The sequence below is a fragment of the Panthera onca genome, chromosome X, assembly GCF_046562875.1.
Source record: "Panthera onca isolate mPanOnc1 chromosome X, mPanOnc1 haplotype 2, whole genome shotgun sequence".
Lineage (NCBI taxonomy): Eukaryota > Metazoa > Chordata > Mammalia > Carnivora > Felidae > Panthera > Panthera onca.
Genome location: NC_138357.1, coordinates 89,067,285 through 89,090,242, shown reverse-complemented (window position 1 = coordinate 89,090,242; position 22,958 = coordinate 89,067,285). Strand labels below are relative to the sequence as shown.

General features: G+C 45.8%; 1 protein-coding gene across 1 annotated transcript in view; it reads right to left on the bottom strand.

Annotated features, from left to right (window-relative positions):
• Positions 1-739: 739 nt before the first annotated feature.
• Positions 740-22,958, bottom strand: part of SLC9A7 (solute carrier family 9 member A7) — a 136,874-nt gene continuing 114,655 nt past the window's right edge. Inside the window, exons 15-17 of the mRNA XM_081793224.1 lie at positions 19,692-19,774; positions 10,400-10,505; positions 740-6,735 (exon numbers count right to left, since the gene is read on the bottom strand). Of these exons, the coding sequence (XP_081649350.1) occupies positions 6,484-6,735; positions 10,400-10,505; positions 19,692-19,774 (441 nt within the window). The 3' untranslated portion in view covers positions 740-6,483. The remainder of the gene's footprint in view (positions 6,736-10,399; positions 10,506-19,691; positions 19,775-22,958) is intronic.

Genomic DNA, 22,958 nt, shown 5'->3' with positions numbered 1-22,958 from the left:
AAACTATATTGAGTTCAAGAGCCTTAGCAGTTATCCAACACTCAAAGCCTGTTAACAACTGTTGTAGGCCAGAAGTTACAACACAGACCAGATTTAAAGTGTTTCTCTTAATCCTAAGGCACATTTCAAAAAAATCTCCGAAATCTGTTGCTGTGATTAAAAAAAAAATTTTTTTTAGTGTTTATTTTTGAGCGAGAAAGAGACAGAGCTTGAGTGGGGGAGGGGCAGAGGAAGAGGGAGACACAGAATCCCAAGCAGGCTCCAGGCCCCGAGCTGTCAGCACAGAACCCGACGTGGGGCTTGAGCCCATGAACCATGAGACCATGACCTGAGCCAAAGTCAGAAGACTCAACCGACTGAGCCACCCAGGTGCCCCAGTTGCTGTGATTTTTTTAGACCCTGTTTTAAAACTTAAGGTTTAAAGCACCTGAATCGGGGGCTGGCAAAAATCCTTTTCCGTAGAAAGTCAGATAGTAAATGGTCTGAGCTTTATGCACAAATACCTGCTCACTTCTGTCACAGCTACCCAGCTCTGCATGAAAGCACTCACAGACATTGTGCAAATGAAGGCACCTAGGGCATTCCAATAAAACTTTATTTACAAAAATAGGTGGTGGGCCGGATTGGGTCCAGAGGGGCTGGCTAGCCTTACTTTGTCTTAGAAACACACTGAGGAAAGGATCCCGCAGCATTCTTCTACTAACTGACGATACTTATAAAATGCAAACACAAGATGAGCTCAGCCAGTGAATCTTTTTATTTTGAGTTTTGTAAAAAAAAAAAAAAAAAAAAAAAGCTTTGAGAAAAACGTGTTAACTACCGGTCAAAGGCCAGAAGACGTGTGGCTAGATTTACAATACCAATCTAAACATATACACAAAGGCAAACGTTAAGTAAAATGCTAGGGAAAGTTAGCACTTTGGGGGCCTAACCTCGGTTTTCCTTATTGCACATAAAGGTTGCTGACAACTCCAAGTCCTCACCTTTTCACAGTTAAACATACTTTTATTTCATGGAACATGTTTATTTATATAACATACTATACTGTTAATTTTATAAAACCACCGGTTTGCTACTGATGAATGGAAACAGAAGATAACATTCTCCCCAGTTACATTATGGAAGTGCTTTATAAAAAGTGCCCCCACCCCCACCCCCGGACAGTCCTGTCGTCCCATGGTAAATCCATCCTATTCTATTTTTAAAAATTGCTTTGCAGCTATTAAATGAATCTTGGTGGCCTTCCCATTCGATCATTTTATTGGACACAGTGAAACTTCCTAAGTAAAAAAATAAAAAGACAACCTAGGAGGAAGTGATCCTGAAGTGACAGGCTTTGAAGCAGTGATTTCAGTGCTGAATTCCGAATCCATAGACTTCTCACCCATACGACTGGAAATCATTCCTCTGCTTCCCCGAAGCCCACAGCTGGAACCATCGCAACAGAAGTCCACCCCCAAATGTCCAAGCCATCGGACGGTCACCCAGTAGCACGGGGGTCTCAAATTTTCAGTGCTTTAGACAGCAGATGCGGAGTTCCTCCAACGTATGTACACGCCCAGTCGTTTTCCACTGACCCTGGCAACTGGCAATTCCGTGTAACCTGTTTTAAAAGGCAGCCATCCGAAAGAGAAGACGGCCCCTGCCGGGTGCTCTGATGTGCATTTCGGGGCTTTTCAAAATGCGGCAGAAAAGTGGCCGCCTGTGTGCTCCATGTGGGCCATGGTTATAACCCTGCTTACAAAAATAAAACTAACATCAAAAGCTTTGGTTTTGCTTTTCACGATTGCTGCTAGCACTGGGTGACGAGACGTGTTAGTATATATATATATAAAAAAAAAGCTCTCCTTATGAAAATCGAAAGAGGGAAAAGGCGTTGATTTCTAGGTGTGGTTTTGAAAAAGATTGTCAAAGAGAAGAGCCCTACTTGCTTTTCCTAGTGAGAGACTAGCAGAGCTTTCTAGAATATGTCTCTGCGTATTGTCCTTATTGGGTTTTAGAAAGGGGAAGGTCTCTTCAGCTACTATGAAAGCACATTCAGATTAGAAAGCTTGTTTCTAACTCTTGGCCACTAGGTTCCTTCGACTGACTGTGTCGGAGCGCACAGCACCGGACATGGGCGGGGCCAGAGTTTCACTTAAAAACCAATGTAAGAGATCAGAAGTCAGCGATACCACTTTCATAGCATGTGACAGACTCGCTCCTACACGAACTCATCTTCAGAATCAACATCAAGAGGCAGGCGTGAAACGTGAAACGTGTCAAGTTCCCCATTTTTCCAAAGTGGAACGGGAAGTCACATGCTTATTGGATCAGCAAGCTGACCTTCCAGAAGCCCTGGTTCCAGATTCCATCTTACAACAGATGGCACGGTCGGCTTTGTGATGTGCCTCTTAGGACTCACAGTGGGGACCAAGCTAGGTGTCTGAGAGGATGATTCCCCCCCCCCCCCCCCCCCCGCCCATTGGCCCCGCCAACAGTCTCCCCTAAGGGCATCGGCGGTGTTTCTACCTTTAGAAATCATCCTGTTCGTATTGAATATCTGACATGGTGACATTAACTGCCCCAGTGGACAAAGAAAGGGGGAGGGAGAGATGACTGGGGTAGGAGGATGTCATGAAACAGCCCTCTACTTTGGAAGCAGATCGCCCTAGACTGAAATGTGCATGGACAGCTCAGCTAACGCTTTTCACGTTTTCCAGAGAGACTTCATTTGTCAACCAAACCACAGAGGGCATTTTCGGGGCCACAGAACACAGCCTGAAAGCTCCTTGCTGTCTGCTTGATGAGACATTTGATGTCGCAGTGTGGTTTTCGGCTGCAAGGCGTCAGTGCTGTTTGGCCGCCCCAGGGAGTACCCTGGATGGGCAGAGACCGTGGTACGCGCTCTTCCTAGATTGGCTTCCTAGGAGGAAACGCAGCCTCGTTTAAAGTCCAGATTGCCCTCCGGAGGAGACAAAGTTCGGGTCGCCTTGTAGTGCTTGAAAAGAGTATTAAAAGGGACAGCCGGGCTTCGTGCCTCCCCTCTGGCAACGCCGGTGCCTCGTGAGCGTGAGCGTGAGCGTGAAGGGGTCACAAGCTTCCACTAACCGCAGGCCCAACCTCTACTCTGAGGTCTCCAGGGTGGATGCAGGCAAGTGGGGGGGGGGGGGGGGGCGGGGCAAGCTGAGTGTGGCCAGAAAGAAAGCTGACTTGGCCGCAAAGGGGACCCCGTTTAGTCGCACGTTGAGTGGAACAGCCAGCTTCTCCAAAACCTTCCACTTGACATTGGCTGCTCGGTTAAGACCGAACCCCTTTTCTTTCCACAAGTGGGGGCAAAGAGGACAGGTGTTGCATCCCGCCCCCCCCCCCCACCCGAATACATCCCCTCACATCACCCTTCTCTCCCTTTCACGCACTAAGGTTTTCAAATGTGACGCCGTCAGTTGTACTTTAGGGAGAAAGTTCTGGAGTTCTGCCAAGAGTGTCTACACGAAACTCTTTGACGGCCGTCAAGGCTGGGTTACTGGTCAACCCTCAGGGTGGTCCACGTGACTTGCAACTAAAGGAAACTTAATTTGCTAGGCCATCCTTTAAGGTTCCAAATAGGGTCCACTGCAAGGTCTAGGCTACAAGGCTCGCAACTCTGGTTGTACATTAGAATCCCTGAAGATCCAAAACAAAGCACGGAAGCCAGGCCCCACTCCAAGCCTCCCGAATATGAATCTCTGAGGATAGGGCCCTTGCACTGATATTTAAAAAAAAAAAAAAAAAAAAAAAAAAAAACTAGCCAGGTAATCCTAATGGGCAGCCATGGTTGAGAACTTGTGTGCTAGAATTATCCAGCTCTGCTGAACTGTCACCGCCCCCCCCCCCCGCCCCCAACCTGGAACAAATATGTTTATAAGATGTTAAACGTGTTAAAAAGATGTGAAATTGGATGCACTCAGCCGTTTCAACCTGATTTAGGCCAGGCTGGCTGCAGATAGTTGGCCTCGCGTTAGATGGTTTCTGGGCTTAGTGGCACGCACTTTCCCCCACTCAGCATAGCCATAGTACTTCTAGAAACACGGAAGCGTTTCAATGAATGGACTCATTTCCCAGGACCTCTAGTAAGGTCAGGATTATTCCCCACATCTTGCAAACAAAAATTAGAACCATAGGTCAGTGACTTACTCCTATCCACTGAATAAAAAAATCCAACCAAGTAACTACAACCCTAGCAAAATTTTGGTCTTGGCAAATCTCCACTTGCTTATATTTAAGTAGGTCCAAATAAAAGGTTTGCAGTCAAGACTACAAGACCCTTTTGGGGAAAACACAACAATCTGTGGATCGACGTAGGCCTCGGATGGAGAACTCTGGTTATTTTTCCTCCTTGATTTCTTATTAAGTTGCTGGAAGCTTCCTGGAAAACCATTAATGACAACATAGCCTTGACGTTAATTAAGACGGGGCGGGGGGGGGGGGTCCCTAAACAGCCAGGGTGGCTATTTTCATGAACCATATCAGGGTTTTTCCGGTAGTTTCTTTCCTCCAAAATTAAACAAGTAAGCGACATAAGAGATAAACAAGGCTTTATAAAGACCCAACCAAAGAGCCGGCCAGCCCATCCATCTCTGCAAATACCCAACATACACACAAGCCTCACCTTTATAGGCTTGACTGGCCATTACTGAGAGAACTCCACCGAATAAAACTTGTGCTGGTTCTGGGCACGGGCACATATGCACATCTCCAGCCTGGCAAGCTGCTCTCTGCACTCTGACACAACACCCACGACACAATGACCTCCCATCCAGGGGCTCTCTAAAAAAGCGGTTTCTCTGGCTGTGGCTCGTAGGTCTTCTTAAGTCCTTCACTAGCCTAGGTAATTCTGAGCCTCATGGGGTTAGATATGTGGTTTAGCTTGTTTTTCAAGCTTACAAATCCCACGGGTGCCCCTGATAAAGTCAAAATGGACTTTAGGGTAGACAGAAAGGAAAGGGGGGAGGGGAATAAAAAGCATCTAATTATATTATATCGAACCATATGAAACTGCCATTTGTTTTTTTCTTTTTAATGGTTCAATATCAGCAATTTCATATGGCTCAACCTAGTAATAGTTTTTGCCTGGTTTACACAAACTATCACAAACTATGCTGTCTGCCACAATAAGAAAAATGCCCACATTTTATGAAAGCATTTTTTTTTTTTAAGAAATCGGGTTTTCAAATAACCTAAATTTCAAACCACGCTCACCCATTCAGCTGGTGCAAGCCTCCCCGGATACCAAGAGGACGACCCTTCTTTACATGGCACTCAAGTGTCAAGACATCCGGAGACTTAACCTTACAGTAGACAGAACGTTCCACCGGACTGAATAATGCTTAATTATCTAGGGACCTGCCTCTAATTTCTCACGTGGCCGCTGAAATCTCATGCATTTGTTGGCTCAAGGTTTGGAATTCTACTCGGGTCTTTAGAACAGTATCCTGTATTTCGTTTTTGCAGTTAATTTTGTTCGCAGTGTGATTCCCACCCCCGCCCCCCCAATACTAGCCTACTGCCTCCTAGGCTTCTTTTTGCTTTCTCGTCCCCAGATAAAAGCATCCCAACCAATTTCGGTGTTGTTCCTAAACCCACAGTAGGTATCTCGGCCCTCGGAATCATTTGCCAGGCAGTCAGCTTGTACGGTGGCCCTGAAGAATTGACTGATTTTTCGTCATCAGTTTCTAACCAGTTTCTGCTGTTCCCAGATTAATGTGAAAAACCCACCAGTGTAACACGATTTTTCCCTTTGGTTTTGCTTTTGGTAGCTTCTTCTGGATGGAGGCTTCCAGAGAAGGAATTCTAATTCTTTCCCCATGTCGAAATGTTCACGGATAGATTTCCATTCTTCAGTCTAGAGGAAACCCGGGTTGCAAAAAGAGTCCAGAAGCCTGACGTGAGGTCGCAGTCCCGCAGCCCTCGGTGCCAGAAGCGCCTGCGGCAATTGCTTCTTCGTGAGTTCCGTCCCATTTACCACCCGCTTCCTGTCATCCTTGGAGGTCCAGTCTCAGCTGCCTTCCTTCTCGATCGTTCTTCTAGCCTGCTCTCCTCCACCTTGCTATTCCTGCAGCCAGCCAGGCTTGCACTGCTGTGTACGGATCTGAAGCCTCTCCTGGGGGGACTCCAACCCCCCCCCCACCCGCCCCACACCTTGTTCAGATACTGCAGGTGAATGAGTTAGACCATTAAAGCATGCTATTTGTTTGTTTGTTTGTTTAACTCTGAACAGCACACTACTATGTGAAAAAGTGGGAATAGGTCTGCATCTGTCTTGATTTAGAGACACTTTAGCCCCACCATCTTGGGTTAAATTGTAAAGGTTATTAAGATAGCTTCAGACCCCAATAAAACAGAAGCGTTAGTTCCACTCAGTCAGTGCCCCGCCTCAAACAACCCTGGGGCTTGCAGCCGTCCTCACCCTGCCGGTGGGCCGCCCCTCATCGCTGCAGGCTCTGGGGTGGGGGGAGGGGGGAGTCACGCATTGTCCTCCAGGGGGAACACTAGGCGCGTGCCCCGGCTCGAAACCGGCTGGTCTCCCATCCCCAGGGCTCGGTCCAGCACCTCCTCGGAGCTGCTCTTGGTTCTCCGACTGCCCTCGAGGCTCGTGGAGGCCGTGTGGGAGCCTGAGGAGCCGTTTGCAGTCACTGTGCTGTCCCCGTAGGTCAAGGTGAGGTCGCCCTCGGTCAGGATGAAGTCGGAGTCTTCCTCTCTCAGCGGCTCTTGGTTCTGAAAAGTGCAACGAACGACAACAACAAATGGGAGACCGGCATCTTCCGAGGGCTGGGGCCAACCCCCGACCTCAGCTCCTCGTCTGAAAACCCGGGCCCGTGAAACTTGCCTGCCCGGAGCCTCTGGTGTGCATGAAGGTTGCAAACTGTAGCGTGCTATTCAAGGCAAGGTGCTGCTGCCGGAAACCAAGCCTTTGAACCCCAGGAAGCAGTTCTGATTTCAAATGCCTGACAGCTGAGGTTAGTGACACAAGGGGAGAAAGGGAGGCCAGCTGGGGCTTTCAGGTTCCCAGCCCACAAGGGAAGGCAGGGCAAGGTCACTGGGTGAACTTACAGATAGGTTTCAGGGCCCCTCTTCCCTGGGCAGGAGGCCCCATAAACCACCCTGAACCCACCTGATTTACATCTGAGCCGCTCTTTGTCCCAGTGAGTGATTGAGGGAAGGAGTCAAAGCATAATTACGATATCCTTCCTGTCCCCACAGAAAACCCCCCTGATGGGAAATATCCTGTCCGCACAGAAAACCCCCCTGATGGGAAGCCCTGGGGCACAGATGCGGCGGGGCATCCAGAAGGAGGGTCTGTTTTCTCAAACAATCTGTTCTATGCCTGCCGGGAAGGTCAGGGAAGGGCTCATTTGATCCTTACCCCTCCCTGCCTGTGAAGGGCGGGAACACTCCTGTCACAGAGAAGAAAGCCTGGGCTAAGACAACCTCGGAAATGTGCCCGAGGTTTGCCCAGCTGGTGGGAAGCAGAGTTAGGATTTATGCTGGTCGGACCCAGGTAAAGGATGTGAAAAAATCACCCCATCGGGAGGAGGATGGACAAAAGCCGCAGTGAGAGTAAAAAAAAAAAAAAAACCAGGCAAGGCGGAGCAAGGCAGGCGTTCGTTCTAGCCGGAGTGGCAGCCTCCGCAAATGACCAGACCGCGGGGGAGAGCTCAGGCAGCAGCCCGGGGTCAGACACAAACCTTTCACCCTCTAATGGGCTTAACAAGCAAAACAAGGGGCGGTTCGCTCCCCTGCCGTCCCCACTGCACACAGGGTCAAACGCTGCGAGCGCCTCTCTTGAATGGCAAACACGGTTTTAAAATGCGCCGCCTCTCTTGAATGGCAAACACGGTTTTAAAATGCACCGGCACATCGCTCTTGCTCTCCTATCTGCCATCTGTTCTTCAAAAGGCACCTGCATCCTCTACGTGGCAGGGTGTCCTCGGGGCAGGACGCGGGAACCTGCCTCCCTGACAGCCTCCTGCTCCCTCCTCCCCTGTCTGCACCAGTCACGCTGCTGCCCAAGGCCACGGGCAGATTCTCCCCAACCATGCCTGAATTCCCATCTAGGTGAGAAACCGGCACAGCATGTGACCGTGTCCTCTCAGCACGCTTCCTCGAGGTGCTTAAGTCACAGGAGGTGCCAGAGGAGTACCTATTCAATGCCCCCGCCTAGGAAGGGCTTGTGGGTCTGCCTAGCTCCTTGTCCTGTCCCAGCCTGTCTGGGTGCACTCGCTGGTAACAAGCTCGAGCTTGTTTTCTGCATTGCTTCTCAGTGATGACGGCTGCTCCGCGCTCCACAACATGACTCCACTTAGCCAGTGCTCCCCGGCTTTTTTGGATAGGCAAGCCCGCGCCTCCTCTCGCTTGCTGCCTCAGACCCTCACGGAATGACGCAGGGCGCACACGTGCAACTAAATAACAATCCTGCACTCAGGCAGAGCGTTCATTCCAAAACTCACTCCAAACTCCCCAGATTCCTGCTCTCCACCAGTGTTGAGAAAGGCCTGAAATTCGATCTGTCCTGTGATAGTTTTCTTAACAACAAATGAGATCACGTTCCCTGGTTTAGCGCGCTCCGTGTCTCCCTTCGCAGGCGGTGTCTGCAAATGGGGCCACGCCCTCTACAGCAGCGCAGAGGAGGCCCCCAGACGCCAGCCCCTGGGTGACCCTCGCTGACCCCTGGCAGGGGAAAGCAGGGCTGAAATTCACCGGCAGGAGGAAATGGGACTGGATGTTGACCCATTCCATTACGAAACTCACAAGCCCGGACAAAGAGTACCCAAGGAAAGGTCATTCCGAAACAAGGACCTAGTAAAACCCAGTGGAGAGGGATTTCCAAGTCAGAGCCTCCAATTCTAGATGACAAGATCAACAAAAGTTTTGTTAAGCTGGAGGCTTGTAATAATTATGTAACGGGCTGTCCACTGAAGGCTGCTAGGAAAATACTGTGGAATAACCTTGCAAACGCGCGTGTTGCAGGAACGTGGGCGTTTGAAATAACCAGAAGTCACACTTTCCTGAATGGAAGAACACGGTTTCCTAGGTGCATGCAAACAGTGAATAATGAACATCTTCAAGATCTCCCAAATAAACCGGAAGTCCAAACGCCCTCTAGGTGATGGGTGAGGTCAACAGTGCGTCAAACAGCCACGAGAGCTGCCCAGACCAAGACCCTCACCAGGCTCAAAAGCCTGCAGGGAGCCCCTCCACTCTCTCACCTGTGGCTTCCTCAATTAATTTTTCAAAGACCCTTTGCTCCTCCTCTCTCAACAATAGCAACCCTCACCATGTCTGGAGCAGACTGAGACCCTGGTAGGGACCCCAGCCCAAAGCAGCAGTGGCAGTATGGAGGGATTCTTGCTTATTGCCCAGCTACAGTGTCTATTTTCCCCTCCATACCATCTGAATGCAACGGTTTCCAAGCCCGCTGCCCTGCCCCGTTACCTGATCAGGACCCTTCTCGCTCAGACCTGGGCTTTGCATTCTGCTTTCTCAACACTAATCAAGTAAATTGCAGGTTATTTACTAATACTCTGAAACCTGCATTAGGGTCACAGCTCTGTCAATTACCAATCCTGGGACCTTGGCAGTTTCTTCCTCTGTAAGATGGTAGTATCTGCCTATTTACGGTATGGCCGAGAGAGCCATTTGTGAGCTGGAAAGCTCTACATAAATATAAGGAGTTCTTTTCTCCCGGGGTATAATGGTTATGTAGGATGGTGGAGGAGACAGAGAGGAAGAAGGGCCTTTCCCCTCTCCTCCAGTCCTTCTATGGAGGTAGGTTCTTGCTTTCTCCACAACCCCTCTGCCCAGCAACCCCCGTGAAGAGATCACGAGTCAGCCCCAAAGCTCAGATGTCCACCGGTGTGGATATTCTTTTCGTACTGTGCTGAGTCTGAATCTGAAAACAGAAAGGACCTAACCATATCAACATAAAGAAATCATTTGCGAAAGGAATCTTCACGTTTGCTAAACACTTTGTGGTTCACCATATGTTTCCATACCTTAGCCTTTAATCTCACAGCCAAGCCCAGACAACGAGGCCCACTTTACACACAAGAAACTAAGGCTGCTAAGAACACTTAAATGGCCTCAGGGCTTGGATTTGAATGTAGCTGTTCTGTTTCCAAATCCAGAATTCCTACACCCTGGCTGCAGACACCGCAGGGCCCTGCAGGTACAAGGTACCTGGTACAGGTACAGGTACAAGGTTTCTCCGTTACTGTGCAAAATACATAAACATACGTTAACTTGGCCATTTCTAATCATCTTATTTAGAAAAGCAAAACTTGTGGGTTTGGAGGCTTGCGTGCAACACATTTCCTCTTCCTGAGGAAGACACTACCCTGACTCCATGATCAGGAACACAACCCTGACATGTTGTACTTACGTCGTATACCTGGGGACTGGTCAGACACCGAGCGAGCAGGCCACACCAGGCGGGCAGCGTGGTGGTTAAGGGGGGGCCGGTGTGTGTGAGGATGGGCTTCAAGTAACTTTGAAAAGAGGATTAAGGAAAATGCCTGCAAAGAGAACACACACCCAACGAAACATGTTTAGAAATCCCAAAGAGTAGGGGCGCCTGAGTGGCTCAGTCGGTTAAGCGTCCAACTTCGGCTCGGGTCACGATCCCACGGTCTGTGAGTTCGAGCCCCGGCGTCGGGCTCTGGGCTGACAGCTCAGAACCTGGAGCCTGCTTCGGCCCCAATGGCAACCACCAATCTGTTCGCTGTTATCTGTGAATCTGGGTTTTATTCTGTTTTGTTTTGGTTTTTAGACTCCACGTGTAAGTGAAATCATGTATCATGGAGCATTTGTCTTTGATTTATTTCACTTAGCACGATAGCTTCAAGGTCAATCCATGTTGTCACAAATGGCAAGATTTCATTCTTTTTAATGGCTGAGTAGTATTCCACTGCATGTGTGTGTATGTGTGTCTTCCTATTTATTCTTTCTTTATTTATTTTTTCTTCCTATTTATTGACGTATAAACTTTAGTCAGAGGTTTTTAACCCCCTCCTGTGAAAGACGGTGCATTTAATTCATTTATACTCCAGCTTTTCTTTAAAAAAATTTTTTTTTATGTTTATTTATTTTTGAGACCTAGAGAAACAGAGCATGAGCGGGGGAGGGGCAGAGAGCGAGGAAGACACAGAATCGGAAGCAGGCTCCAGGCTCTGAACTGTCAGCACAGAGCCCGATGCGGAGCTTGAACTCACGAACCGTGAGATCATGACCTGAGCCGAAGTTGGACGCTTAACCGACTGAGCCACCCAGGCGCCCCTATACTCTGGCTTTTCCATTTTGTCCTGATTTTTATTATACTTAATTTTATACTACAGACATGTAACATTTGCATTCTATTCTATAAGTCAGAAGTAAAGCTTCTGTGCTTTGTCTACGGATTGAGTCTAAATGTTAAAAGCCAGTAACTAGCATTGGTAATATTATTTAACGAATACTGTTCGCTAGTAACCCAGCAGAGTGGTTAGAACACTATTAAAGGAAATGTGATACAATGTCATTTAAACTTTGTTCCTGAGAAGAGAACATGAGCTAAATACAAGCTCTTCTTTGAATTTCCTTTTGATCTTGTACATTTCTTGTGGGTTATAACAAATCGTTTCTTCTTCAATGTTGTCTCCTTAGCTGGGTCTGATTTTCATTGTGTTTGATCCTTATGTTGTTGGTGGTTTTTCCCCCCTTCTACTAGAGTCTGCACAGTGCCAAACTTTTGTGAATTCCTGGGTGTCTGAAAGCCACCTGTCTTTTTTTCTAGGCTCAGAGTTTTTTCTTTTCATCCTAGAACTCTGGCAATGCTAGATGGTATTCTAACATTCAAGTTTGCTGATGCCACATGGGGTTCTTCTCTTTATTTTTATTTAATTAATTAATTTTAATGCTTATTTTTGAGAGAGAGAGAAAGAGAGAGAGACAGACAAAGCGTGAGTGGGAAAGGGGCAGCAAGAGACGAAGACACAGAAGCCAAAGCAGGCTCCAGGTTCTGAACTGTTAGCATGGAACCCGATGTGGGGCTTGGACCCACAAACTGTGACATCATGACCTGAACCGAAGTCGGATGCTTAACTGACTGAGCCACTCAGGTGCCCCTGGTTCGTTCTCTTTAGAGGATGCCAGTTTTTCTCTTTGGAAGCCTTGAAGAGCCCCGCTTTTCCTCCTTAGTTTTGGAATGTTCTTTCATTCTTTCTTTGCTTCTTTTTTTCCTCCATGGTCTCTTGCCTTCTCCTTTCATGTTCTGTTCAAGGACTGTGGACCTTCTGGCTGTAACCTCACTGTCTTGCAACCCTTTCTTGCACATCTCTGACTTTGTGCTTGAATTCTTACAGATTCTCTTCCTCAACTTCATCTTCCAGATCAACAGTTTGGTCTCCACCATGTAATTAAACTATCCATTACATTTTGGGGTTCATTTCAGAAACTTTAATTTCTAAGAGCTTCTTCTCATCTGAGTGCTTTTTCTTTTTCTTTTTAATTTTTTTAATGTTTATTTTTGAGAGCGAGCGAGCGAGCAAGCGAGGGAGTGGGAGGGGCAGAGAGAGAGGGAGAGAGGAAGACACAGAATCTGAAGCAGGCTCTGGGCTCTGAGCTGTCAGCACAGAGCCCAATGCGGGGCTCGAACCCATGAACCACGAGATCATGACCTGAGCAGAAGTCAGACACTTAACCTACTGAGCCACTCAGGTGCGCTGAGTGCTTTTCCTAATAACCCATTCTTACATCGTGACTGGAAAAGCCTCTCAACTCCAAGGCTTTTATTAGAACAATTAAAAAAATAGGGGTGCCTGGGTGGCTCAGTTGGTTAAGTGTCTGGCTCTTGATTTGGGCTCAGATCACGATCTCACGGTTGGTGGGTTCAAGCCCTGCTTCGGGCTCTGCGCTGACAGCTTGGAGCCTGCTTGGGATTCTCTCTCTGCCCCTTCCCTGCTTGCGTTCTCTCTCTCTCTCAAAAATAAATAAACAAACATTAAAAAAATTTAAAAAAGAAAAATTAAAAAAAAAATATCTGGTAGGGTGCCTGGCTGGCTCAGTCGGTAGGGCATGCAACTCTTGATCTCAGGGTCATGAGTTTGAGCCCTGCATTGGGCATAGACTTTACTTGGTGAGAAAATATACATATGGAAGTACACACACACACACACACACACACACACACACACACGGAATTAATTACTTTGGCATGCCCCCCTCCCATGTCTTTACTCAGTTTCTCAGTTCATCAAGCAGGTGCAGAAGTCTACCACTCCAAAGTTGGATGGTGGGGAGGTTACTCTAGGGAGAAAAATCTTTGGTGGCCTCAAGATCTGTTTCTCTACCAATCCCTCCCCAGGCAGTAGCTCTCCTTTCTTTAGAGAGCTATGGGCCGAGGAGAAAATTAACAGCTATCAGCCGATCTGCTGACACAGAAAGTACTGGTCAAGACTCGAAGACAGATGGAGTCGGAGCAGAGAAAACTACAGCTTTGGTCTTGCAAGCAGTCACGAATATCTCTTCTGTGATTTCCAGTAGCCCCGGGAGAGCTGTATGTGCGCACTGAGCCTCTCCTCTTACATCGGAAGGCCATCGATTCCATTTTCAGGCTTGTTCCGGGAAGAAGGTACCACGCTTCCTCTTGCCGGCTTGTGGGGATCATTCCCGCCCAGCTGGATCCTCTTCTGTTGTAGCCAAAGCCAAGTCTTCTCATTTAATCATCTCTGGAGCTATAGAATGGATCGTGGGCACCTTCCTGGTATAATTCCTCAGACGCTTTCCGTTCTTGGTCTCCCACCTCCAAACTAAACAAGTAGAAATCCCAGTCACTAAACTTTACGTTCAGAGACTTCAGAGATCACTCCTGTTGCCCTGCAAAGAGTCAGTTTCTTCCGCACTCAGCTTCACTGAAGTACGACTGACAAACACTGAATACATGAAAGGTGTACAAGATGTTTAGATATGTGTATATTGTGAAATGATTGCTACGATCAAGCTAATTAACATATCCATCACTTCACATGTTACCATCTTTCTGGCTATGTGTGGTGCAAACGCTTAAGATCTACCCTCTCAGAAAATGTTAAAATTTCCAGCATACGATACAGTGTTAGTAACACTCAAGTTGTTGCCATATCTTCATCACTGTGAATAGTGTTGCTGTGAACATGGGAGTGCGGACTTCTAATTTTTTGAGGAACCTCCATACTGTTTTTCCACCGTGGGTGCACCAATTTACATCCCATCGACAGTGTAGAAGGGTCTCCTTTTCTCCACATCCTCCCAACTTGGCTTGTTATTTTTTTCCCATTTTGATAACAGCCATCCTAACAGATGTGAGGAGAGATCTCATTGTGGTTTTGATATGCATTTCCCTGGTGATGAGTGATGTTGAGCAACTTTTCACATATCTGTTGGCCAAGTGTATGTCTTCTTTGGAAAAATGTCTATTCAGGTCCTTTGCCCCTCTTTGAATTGGGGTATTTGGATTTTGGCTGTTGAGTTATAGGAACTCCTTATATATTTTGAATATTAACCCCTTATCAGATACATGGATTGCAAATATTTTCTTCCATTATACAGGTTGTCTTCTCATACTATTGATGGTTTCCCATGCTGTGCAGAAATCTTCTCGTTTGATGTAGTCCCATTTGTCTATTTTTGCTTCTGCTGCCTACGCTTGTGGAGTAAAGTCCAAAAACGCACTGTCAAGACCAATGTCAAGGAGCTTTCCCCGGTGTTTTTTTTGTTCCAGGAGTTTTATGGTTCCAGGTCTTGCACTTAAGTCTTTAAACATTTTGAGTTCCTTTTTGTGAGTGGTGCAAGATAAGTTCCAGTTTCATTCTATTGCATGTGGATATCCAGTTTTCCTGACACCATTTATCAAGGAGACTGCCCTTTCCCTATTACATATTCTCAGCGCCTCGGTTGAAGATTAGTCGATCCAATATGTGAGGGTATGTTTCTGGGCTCCCTCTTCTGTTCCACTGGTCTGTATATCTGTTTTTATTTTTTAACGTTCATTTATTTTGGAGAGAGAGAAAGAGTGCGAGTGGGGAGGAGCAGAGAGAGAGAGGGAGACACAGAATCTAGGCTCCAGGCTCTGAGTTGTCAGTACAGGGCTCGGCATGGGGCTCAAACTCACAGACCAGGAAATCATGACCTGAGCCGTAGTTGGATGCTTAACCGACTGAGCCACCCAGGTGCCCCTGTATATCTGTTTTAATGCTAATACCATTTTGATTACAATGCCTTTGTAATATAATTTGAAATCACGAAGTGTGGCACCTCAGCTCCGTTCATTTTGCCCTAGATTGCGTTAGCTATTCACAGTATTTTGTGGTTCCATACAAAGTTTAGGATTGTTTCTTATTTTCTGTGGAAAAAAAAACCACCATTAGAATTTTGATAGAGATTTCATTGAATCCATAGATTGCTTTGTGTAGTATGGATATGTTAACAATATTAATTCTTCTAATCTATGAACACAGATATCTTTCCATGTATTTGTGTCCTCTTCAATTTCTTTCATCAATGTTTTTCAGTTTTCACTGTACAGATATTCACCTACCTGGTTAAATTTATTCCTAAGTGGTTTACTGTTTTTGACAGTATCATAAGGAGACTGTTTTCTTAATATCTTTTTTGGATAGCTCATTGTCAGTGTATAGAAATGCAACTTATTAGTTTTAAAACAGTTTTCTGGTGGAGTCTTTAGGGGTTTCTATATATAAGATCATGTGATCTGCAGAGATAATTTTAATTCTTCCCTTCTCATTTGGAGGCCTTTTCTTTCTTTTTCTTGCCTAACTGCTCTGGCTAGGACTTCTAATACTGTATTGAATAGAAGTGGCAAGAGTGGGTGTCCTTGCCTTGTTCTGGATCTTAGAGGAAAAGTTTTCAGCTTTTTGCCCTTGAGTATGATGTTGGCTGTGGGCTTGTCATATAATGGACTTTATTATGCTGACATACATTCCATCTGTATCTACTTTGTTGAGAGTTTATTTTTTATCATGAAAGGCTGTTGGATTTTGTCAAGAGATGCTTTTTCTGCATCTATTGAGACCATATAATTTTATTTTTTATTTTGTTAATGTGGTGTATGTATCACATTTATCAATTTGCTTATGTTGGACCACCCCTGCATCCCAGGGATAAATCTCACTTGGTGTATGATCCTTTTAATGTGCCACTGAATTCAGTTTGTTAGTGTTTTTTTAATGTTTATTTATTTGAGAGAGAGAGAGCGTGAGTGGGGGTGGGAGAGGGAGGGAGAGAGAGAGGGGAAGGGGGGGGGAGAGAGAGAGACAGAGAGAGAAAGGGAGAGAATATACCTGAACTGTGAGATCATGACCTGAGCGGAAATCAAGAATCTGACACTTAACCCACCAAGCTACCCAGGTGCCCTAGTTTGTTAGTATTTTGTTGGGGATTTTTACATCTATGCTCATCAGGGAGACTGGCCTGTAAATTTCTTTTCTTGTAGTGTCCTTGGGCTTTGATATCAGGGCAATGCTGGCCTCATAAAATGAAGTTGGGAGTGTCCCCAACTTTTCAATTTTTTGGAAGAGTTTGAGAAGGTATTAATTTTTTGAATGTTTGGTGGAATTCACCAATGAAGCCAACTTTATTATGGTGACATACATTCCATCTATATCTAATTTGTTGAAAGTTCTTCTTTCTTTTATCATGAAAGGAGGTTGGATCTTGGAAGCTTTTATTTGTTGGGAGGTGTTTGATTACTGATTCGATCTCCTGCATGTTACTGAGCTATTCAGATTTTCTATTTCTTCTTCATTCAGTCTTGGTTAAGCTGTAGGTTTCTAGAAATTTATCCATTTTTTTCTAGGTTATCCAATTTTTAGTGTAAAATTGTTCATAGGAGTCTCTTATGACTCCTTGTATTTATGTGCTATCAGTTGTCATGTTTCCTCTTCCATTTCTGATTTTTATTTATTTATTTTTATTTATTTTTCTCTTAGTCTAACAAAAGGTTTGTCAATTCTGTTTATCTTTTCAGTAAAATAACTCTTACTTTCATTGATCTTCTCTATTGATTTTCTAGTCTCTATTTCTGCTCTGACCTTTGTTATTTCCTTCCTTCTGGTAACTTCTGGCTTACTTTCTCCTTCTTTTTCTGGTTCCTTGAGGAGTTAGTTTGTTTAGTTGAGATCTTTCTTTCTCCTTAATGTAGGCATTTATCACTAGAAGCTTCCCTCTTACAACTGCTTTCACTGCATCCCATAAGTCATATGTCTGTTAGGTCCGTTTAGTCTACAATGTAGTTCAAGTCCAATGTTTCCGTACTGATTTTATGTCTGAACAATCTACCCGTTGTTGAAAGTGCAGGACTGAATGCCCCTAAGAGTCAATTTCTTATCACGTTCGCAGTTTGTCACTCTTCTGTGAACTCTCTCCAATTTTCTCCACGTCCTTTCCAAGCCCAGGGAGTAACATGCATTCTGAATCATGATGTAGATAAAGTACATATGGCTTTTTAAAATCCCTGGGTGTTCTATTTCAGTTAATAGCAAACAAGATAATTTGAACCACTGTTTCCACTGAGAGCAGCTACAAGAGCTAGGCAAAAGATAAAAACATAAAATAAAACACAACCAAATCGGCTGCTTAATGGCATCAGATAGATGCCATGGCAGTGAAGAGGGCCAGAATCTGGTGGAAGAAATCCAAGAGGTGAGCCTGGTACTTGGTGGGCCACATTTCCCCAAAAGGCACCTGAGAAGCTGAGTAGAGCATCTGACAGACTGACAAAGATAGAGTGAATCTGACAAAAACTGGAGTCCTATCCTTCTGAGGAAGACTATGGAAACACCTTAGGCTCTGCATTAGAACCTTAGGGAAAAAAAGGCCACCAGAAAACAGACCAGTCCTCACAGGAATTGATTCCCGGCTTCAAATGACCTTTACCCCTGACTGGGTTACAGTGACCTGGAACTGCTAATGCCCTTGCCTAGCCACTGACCAGATGTAAGTTCATCAGCTCTGAAGGATGACAGCCTCCTCAAGAGCATCTCAAATGATCTCTACACTTTTTTGTTGCCCATGTCCATCACTCAGTAAAAAAAAAAAAAAAAATAGATGTGCAGAAGATAAACAATAAAGTTTCTAGAAGATAAGAGAGGAAACTGGTTTCGTGACTTTGGGGTAGAGAAAGATTTTCACAATAGGACACGAAAACTACTAACCGGAAAAGATCAATAAACTGGATGAAGGCCTTTTGTTTATCAAAAGATTCTATTTAGAAGTGAAAAGGCAAGTCACAAGGAGAGATTTTTGTATCACATATAATTGGCAAAGTACTCACATCCAGAATACCTAAGGAATGCTTACAAAATGGTAGGGAAAAGGTAGGCAACCGAAAAGAAAAATGGGCAAGAGACTTGAACAGGTGCTTCATAAAGGAACACACCAAATGGCCAGTAAATATATGGAAAGATGGTCAACCTTATTAGTCATCAGATAAATGCAAATTAAAACTATAATAAAATACCACTATAAACTCAATAGAATTGCTAAAATTACCAAGACTGACAACACCAACAGTCAGTGGGGATGTGGAGCGACTAGAACTCTCATACCCTAGAGGTGAGTGTGTAACGTGCTACTACCATTTTGTAAAACTGTTTGGCACTATCTTTTAAAGTTGAACCAATGCATGTCCTATTACCCAGCCATTTCACTCCTGGGTATATTCCCAACAAAAAAAATATATGTATACATGCACCAGAAGACATGGACAAAAATGCTCATAAACAGTATTCTTTTTTGAGATGGAGGGGAGGGGCAGAGGGAGAGGGAGAGAATCCCAAGCAGGTTCCATGTCAGCCTGACGCGGGGCTCGATCTCATGAACTGTGAGTTCATGACCTGAACCAGAATCAAGAGTCAGACGCTTAGCCGAATGAGCCACCCAGGCGCCCCCGTAGCTGTATTTTTCATACTAGCTCTAAACTAGAAACAATCTACGTGTTCATCAACTATCAATGGTAAGTAAATGGCGGTATACTCATACAGTGAAATACGATACGGCAATGAAAACAGGTGAACTAGAGCTACACATGACAACATGGATGAGTCACACAAATGATGTCAAGCGAAATAAACCAGACACTAGGATATATATATTCTGCAGTCCCATTCATACAGAGTTCAAGAATTTTTTTTATGTTTTCCAAGACTGTATGTGAACCACCTACCCATTAGATCATGATGTCAAGTTAAACTATGAGAACGAACTTTCGGGTTTTTAAGTTTCACCTGAGGGCCAAGCGAATCTCCTAGTGTGGAGTTGGCCATGCAGGTGGCCCATAGAAGTGACCTTCCCCACACGGATAAAGTGCTCAGGTTCTGCTTTCCTTCCCGACCGTGGCACCTTTCATCGTGTGATTTTAACTAATTCACCTACACAGGCTTATTTCCCTTGGTCATAAGAGCCACACCCAAGTCTACCAGGCTGTGGGGTAGCTACCCTAATGATTCCTCTTGGCCAGAGAGATGTTTGCCGGGACTACCTACGGTTGAACGATCATTGCCTGTGGCCCAAGAGAGGCATGACTGCACCTTATAGCACGCACACAGCCTTCCTTACTCGTCAGAAGTTGTTCACGGATGACTCAACAAGAGAATTTCATCACCGCTGTTTCATGAGTACAGGGAGGTCACTGAAAAGGATACTTGTGGTCAAAGCTGTACCACAGCCTGAAGAGCCACGCACTCTCCTGCTTCGTCCGGTTCCCTCTGGCAGAATCCGGACCATCCTAGGAACAGACAAGAGGACAGACGCTTAGTTGGAGAAAAGGGAATGAAATGGGGTGTGGGGAGGGGGGCGGAGGCTTCTTTTTTAACCGTAAGTTTTAGAGATCTTGAGCTCAGAGTCAAACATCCTATATCACCAAAGTTTTAGATACACTAGGAGGTAATGCCTTTTTTAAAATTTAAATTCAAGTTAGTTAACATATAGTAGAGTATTGGTTTCAGGTAGAATTTAGTGATTCATCACTTACATATAACGCCCAGTACTCATCACAAGTGCCCTCCTTATGCCCATTGCCCATCTAGCCCATCCTAACCTCTCACCAAACCCAATGCGTTACCACCACCTGGAACGCTGCAGCTCTTGTCGAGGAGACTCGGGTAGGTCCCAAGAAGGACCATTACAAAGAGTAAAGCAAAGGAAAGCTTTCTTTCTGAAGACAAACTAACAAAAGGTCTTCAGAGAGCTCTGCCTGCCGTCCACAAGGAAGATAAAGGGACCTTGAATGCAAGAAACTAAGAGACACCTTGTAGCCCTGAAATGTTACGAGTTGTAAGTTCCGAGCAAATATCAGGTATGACTTTGTAACAGGGGTGCCTAACAACTTCTCGTTCTGAGAGATGGTGCCAGAAGCAGGACTAGGTACAGGAAGAATGTGGATAAATCCAGATATGGTGGCTTTGGAGAAACCAGGGGAAGTGTCTGCCCACAGACAAAGCGGGGACCTGCTCTCTCACCATGCCCCCTCCCCAAACCTGCATTCCCACGGGAGGGTTTACACCCCATGTCTTCAGCGCAACATCCTTTCGTATGGTCCCCTTCTCCCACTGACAACACCTTGCCGGGGCGATCCCTATTCATCCTTCAGGGCTGGGTACAAGGCTGGCTTCTCTGAGAAATGTTTCAAAGGCAACACAGCAGTCCAAGGGATATATGTAATGAGTGTCACAGGCTTCCTCAACCAACTATGGGGGTCCAAATCCTAATTCTACCCCTGACTGTGCCATTGTCTTGTTGTGTGACCCTGTTGTATGATTACTACTGTAGCATTAGTGAACATCTATTTCTTGTCACATAATTATCAGTTTTTTGGTTTTTTTTTTTTTTTTGGCGACACAGGGCTGTTGATTGTACTTATTATGTTGGGCATGAGATCTGCAGCATGTATTTATCTATTAGCTGCAGATCTGTCCGCTTAACCATCCCCCCAATTGTCTCGCCCCCAAACTCCTGGTCATTCCCATTCTACCCTCTGTTCTTGCGAGTTACACATGGGATTTATTCTTAAACTTTGTATTGACCTTACTAAGAGAGAAGCCCCTTGAAGAAAATACCGCTGGCTCTCCTTATCACCAATTTTCAGGGATATAACAATGAGTGTATTTTTTTTCTGCATACATTAAGCACCTACTGTGTGCCAGGCACCATGATGGGTACTGGAGACAAAAAGGAATGATGTTATTAGCACTTGCCCCTCAAGGAGCACGTTTCGGGGGGGGGGCAGGGAGAGCAGGGGAAGATAGACAGATATGTATACAGTGACAAGTGCGATGAAGAAAAAGAAAGCAGATTAAAGAACTGAGTTCTTACTGTTAAAAGATAGAAAAGTTTAAACTTAAGGTCAGTAGAGTAGTGAGAACAGCTTATGGTTTTTTTCAGAGGAAGAGCAGCACACTGCCCCCCTCCCCCACAAAGATTTCTATCTCCGAATCCCTGGAGCCTGTATGTTATGATACCCGGCAAAAGGGGCTTTGTAGATGGACTTGCAGTTTTCTAGGAGGCCCAGTGCAATCACACAGGTCCTTAAAAATAGACAAAGAGGGCAAACGAGAGAGTTGCGGTGGAAGAAGGGGCAGGAAGGATTCGAAGTGTGACAGGGACGCACCCTGCTGTTGCTGACTTTGAAGACAGAGGGGGCCACAGAGCAGGAAATGCACGTGCTTCCAGGACATGAGCTTGACCCTGGGCCAATGGTCAGCAAGGAAATAGGACTGTAGTCCTATAACCACACGGAATTGAATTCTGCCAGTAATCTGAATGAGTCTGGCAGGGGGTTCTTGCCCAGAGCCCAACCCCACCCAACGCCTTCATTTTGGCCTTGAAACGGAGAAACCAGCGGAGACTGTTGGTTGAAGCCACTGGATCCGTTACGGTGGCTCTAGAAATCTAATGCAGAACAAAAGAGTAAAATAAGTGATACGACCCAGTTTGGGCCTTTTTCATGTCCCTGGGATGGTGGGGCCAATGCTTCTCTGAAGGGGGTCTAACAGGTTTTTAAAATGCAGGTTCAGGTTCAGTGGGTCTAGACGGGTCCTGACAGTCTGCCTTTTTACAAGCTCTCTGATGATGCCCAGGCTTCTGGTCCATGGGGACACTCGGGCAGCAAGGACAGATCTACTGATCTCACATCTGGCAGTCGCCACTCTTACCCTTCACCACATTGTCACCACACCCTTAAGGATGCGGATTCATGTGTCCCCTTTGCAGATGTATCCCCAGAGCCTGAAAGAATGTCTGAAATAGAACAGGTGCTCAGTACACATTTGTCAAATGAGTGAATTAATGTTAATTGTGAACTTCTAGGAAAAAAAAAAAAAGAATAGCCAAAAGGGAAATTAGGGACCAAGGGAGGCAATCAGAACAAAAAGAAAAGCGTGGTGGGGGTAGGGGAGTCAAAGAGTAGGAATTTGAAGAAAAAAAAAAAAAGGCACTACAGCAACTGTTTGAAATCAAAGATTTAAGTGACTGGGTATCAGATTTCAGCCTGGAGGAAAGCTGGAGAAGGACCCAGAAGAGTTATAGGTCAATAACAGCTGATTTTCTGCTCGAGGGTGTGCGCGCACCCGCACGGTGCTGTCCTATCCTCCACATTCCATTAATATCCTGCTTGTGATCTTGCCCTGCTGAGATGAGAAAGCCAGGATAAATTCAGAGTCAAAGTGCTCCTAGCTACTCCAAAGCGGCCCCATCGACCAGTGCTCTTCTGTAAACTTGGGGAAGGAAGTGAATGGTTTGTCTGCGCGTCCAGCCAACGGCCAACGTCAATCTCAGCTCTGTCTGGCAGGAACAGCTCCCCCCTTGAATGGGGTGAGAGGCCACCCCCAGGCCCAGGCAGCTTGCCTCCAGCTGGGCTTGTTTTTGTTTTGGTTGCAAAGTCACCAAGACCTCCGGAGAAACAAAGCAACTGA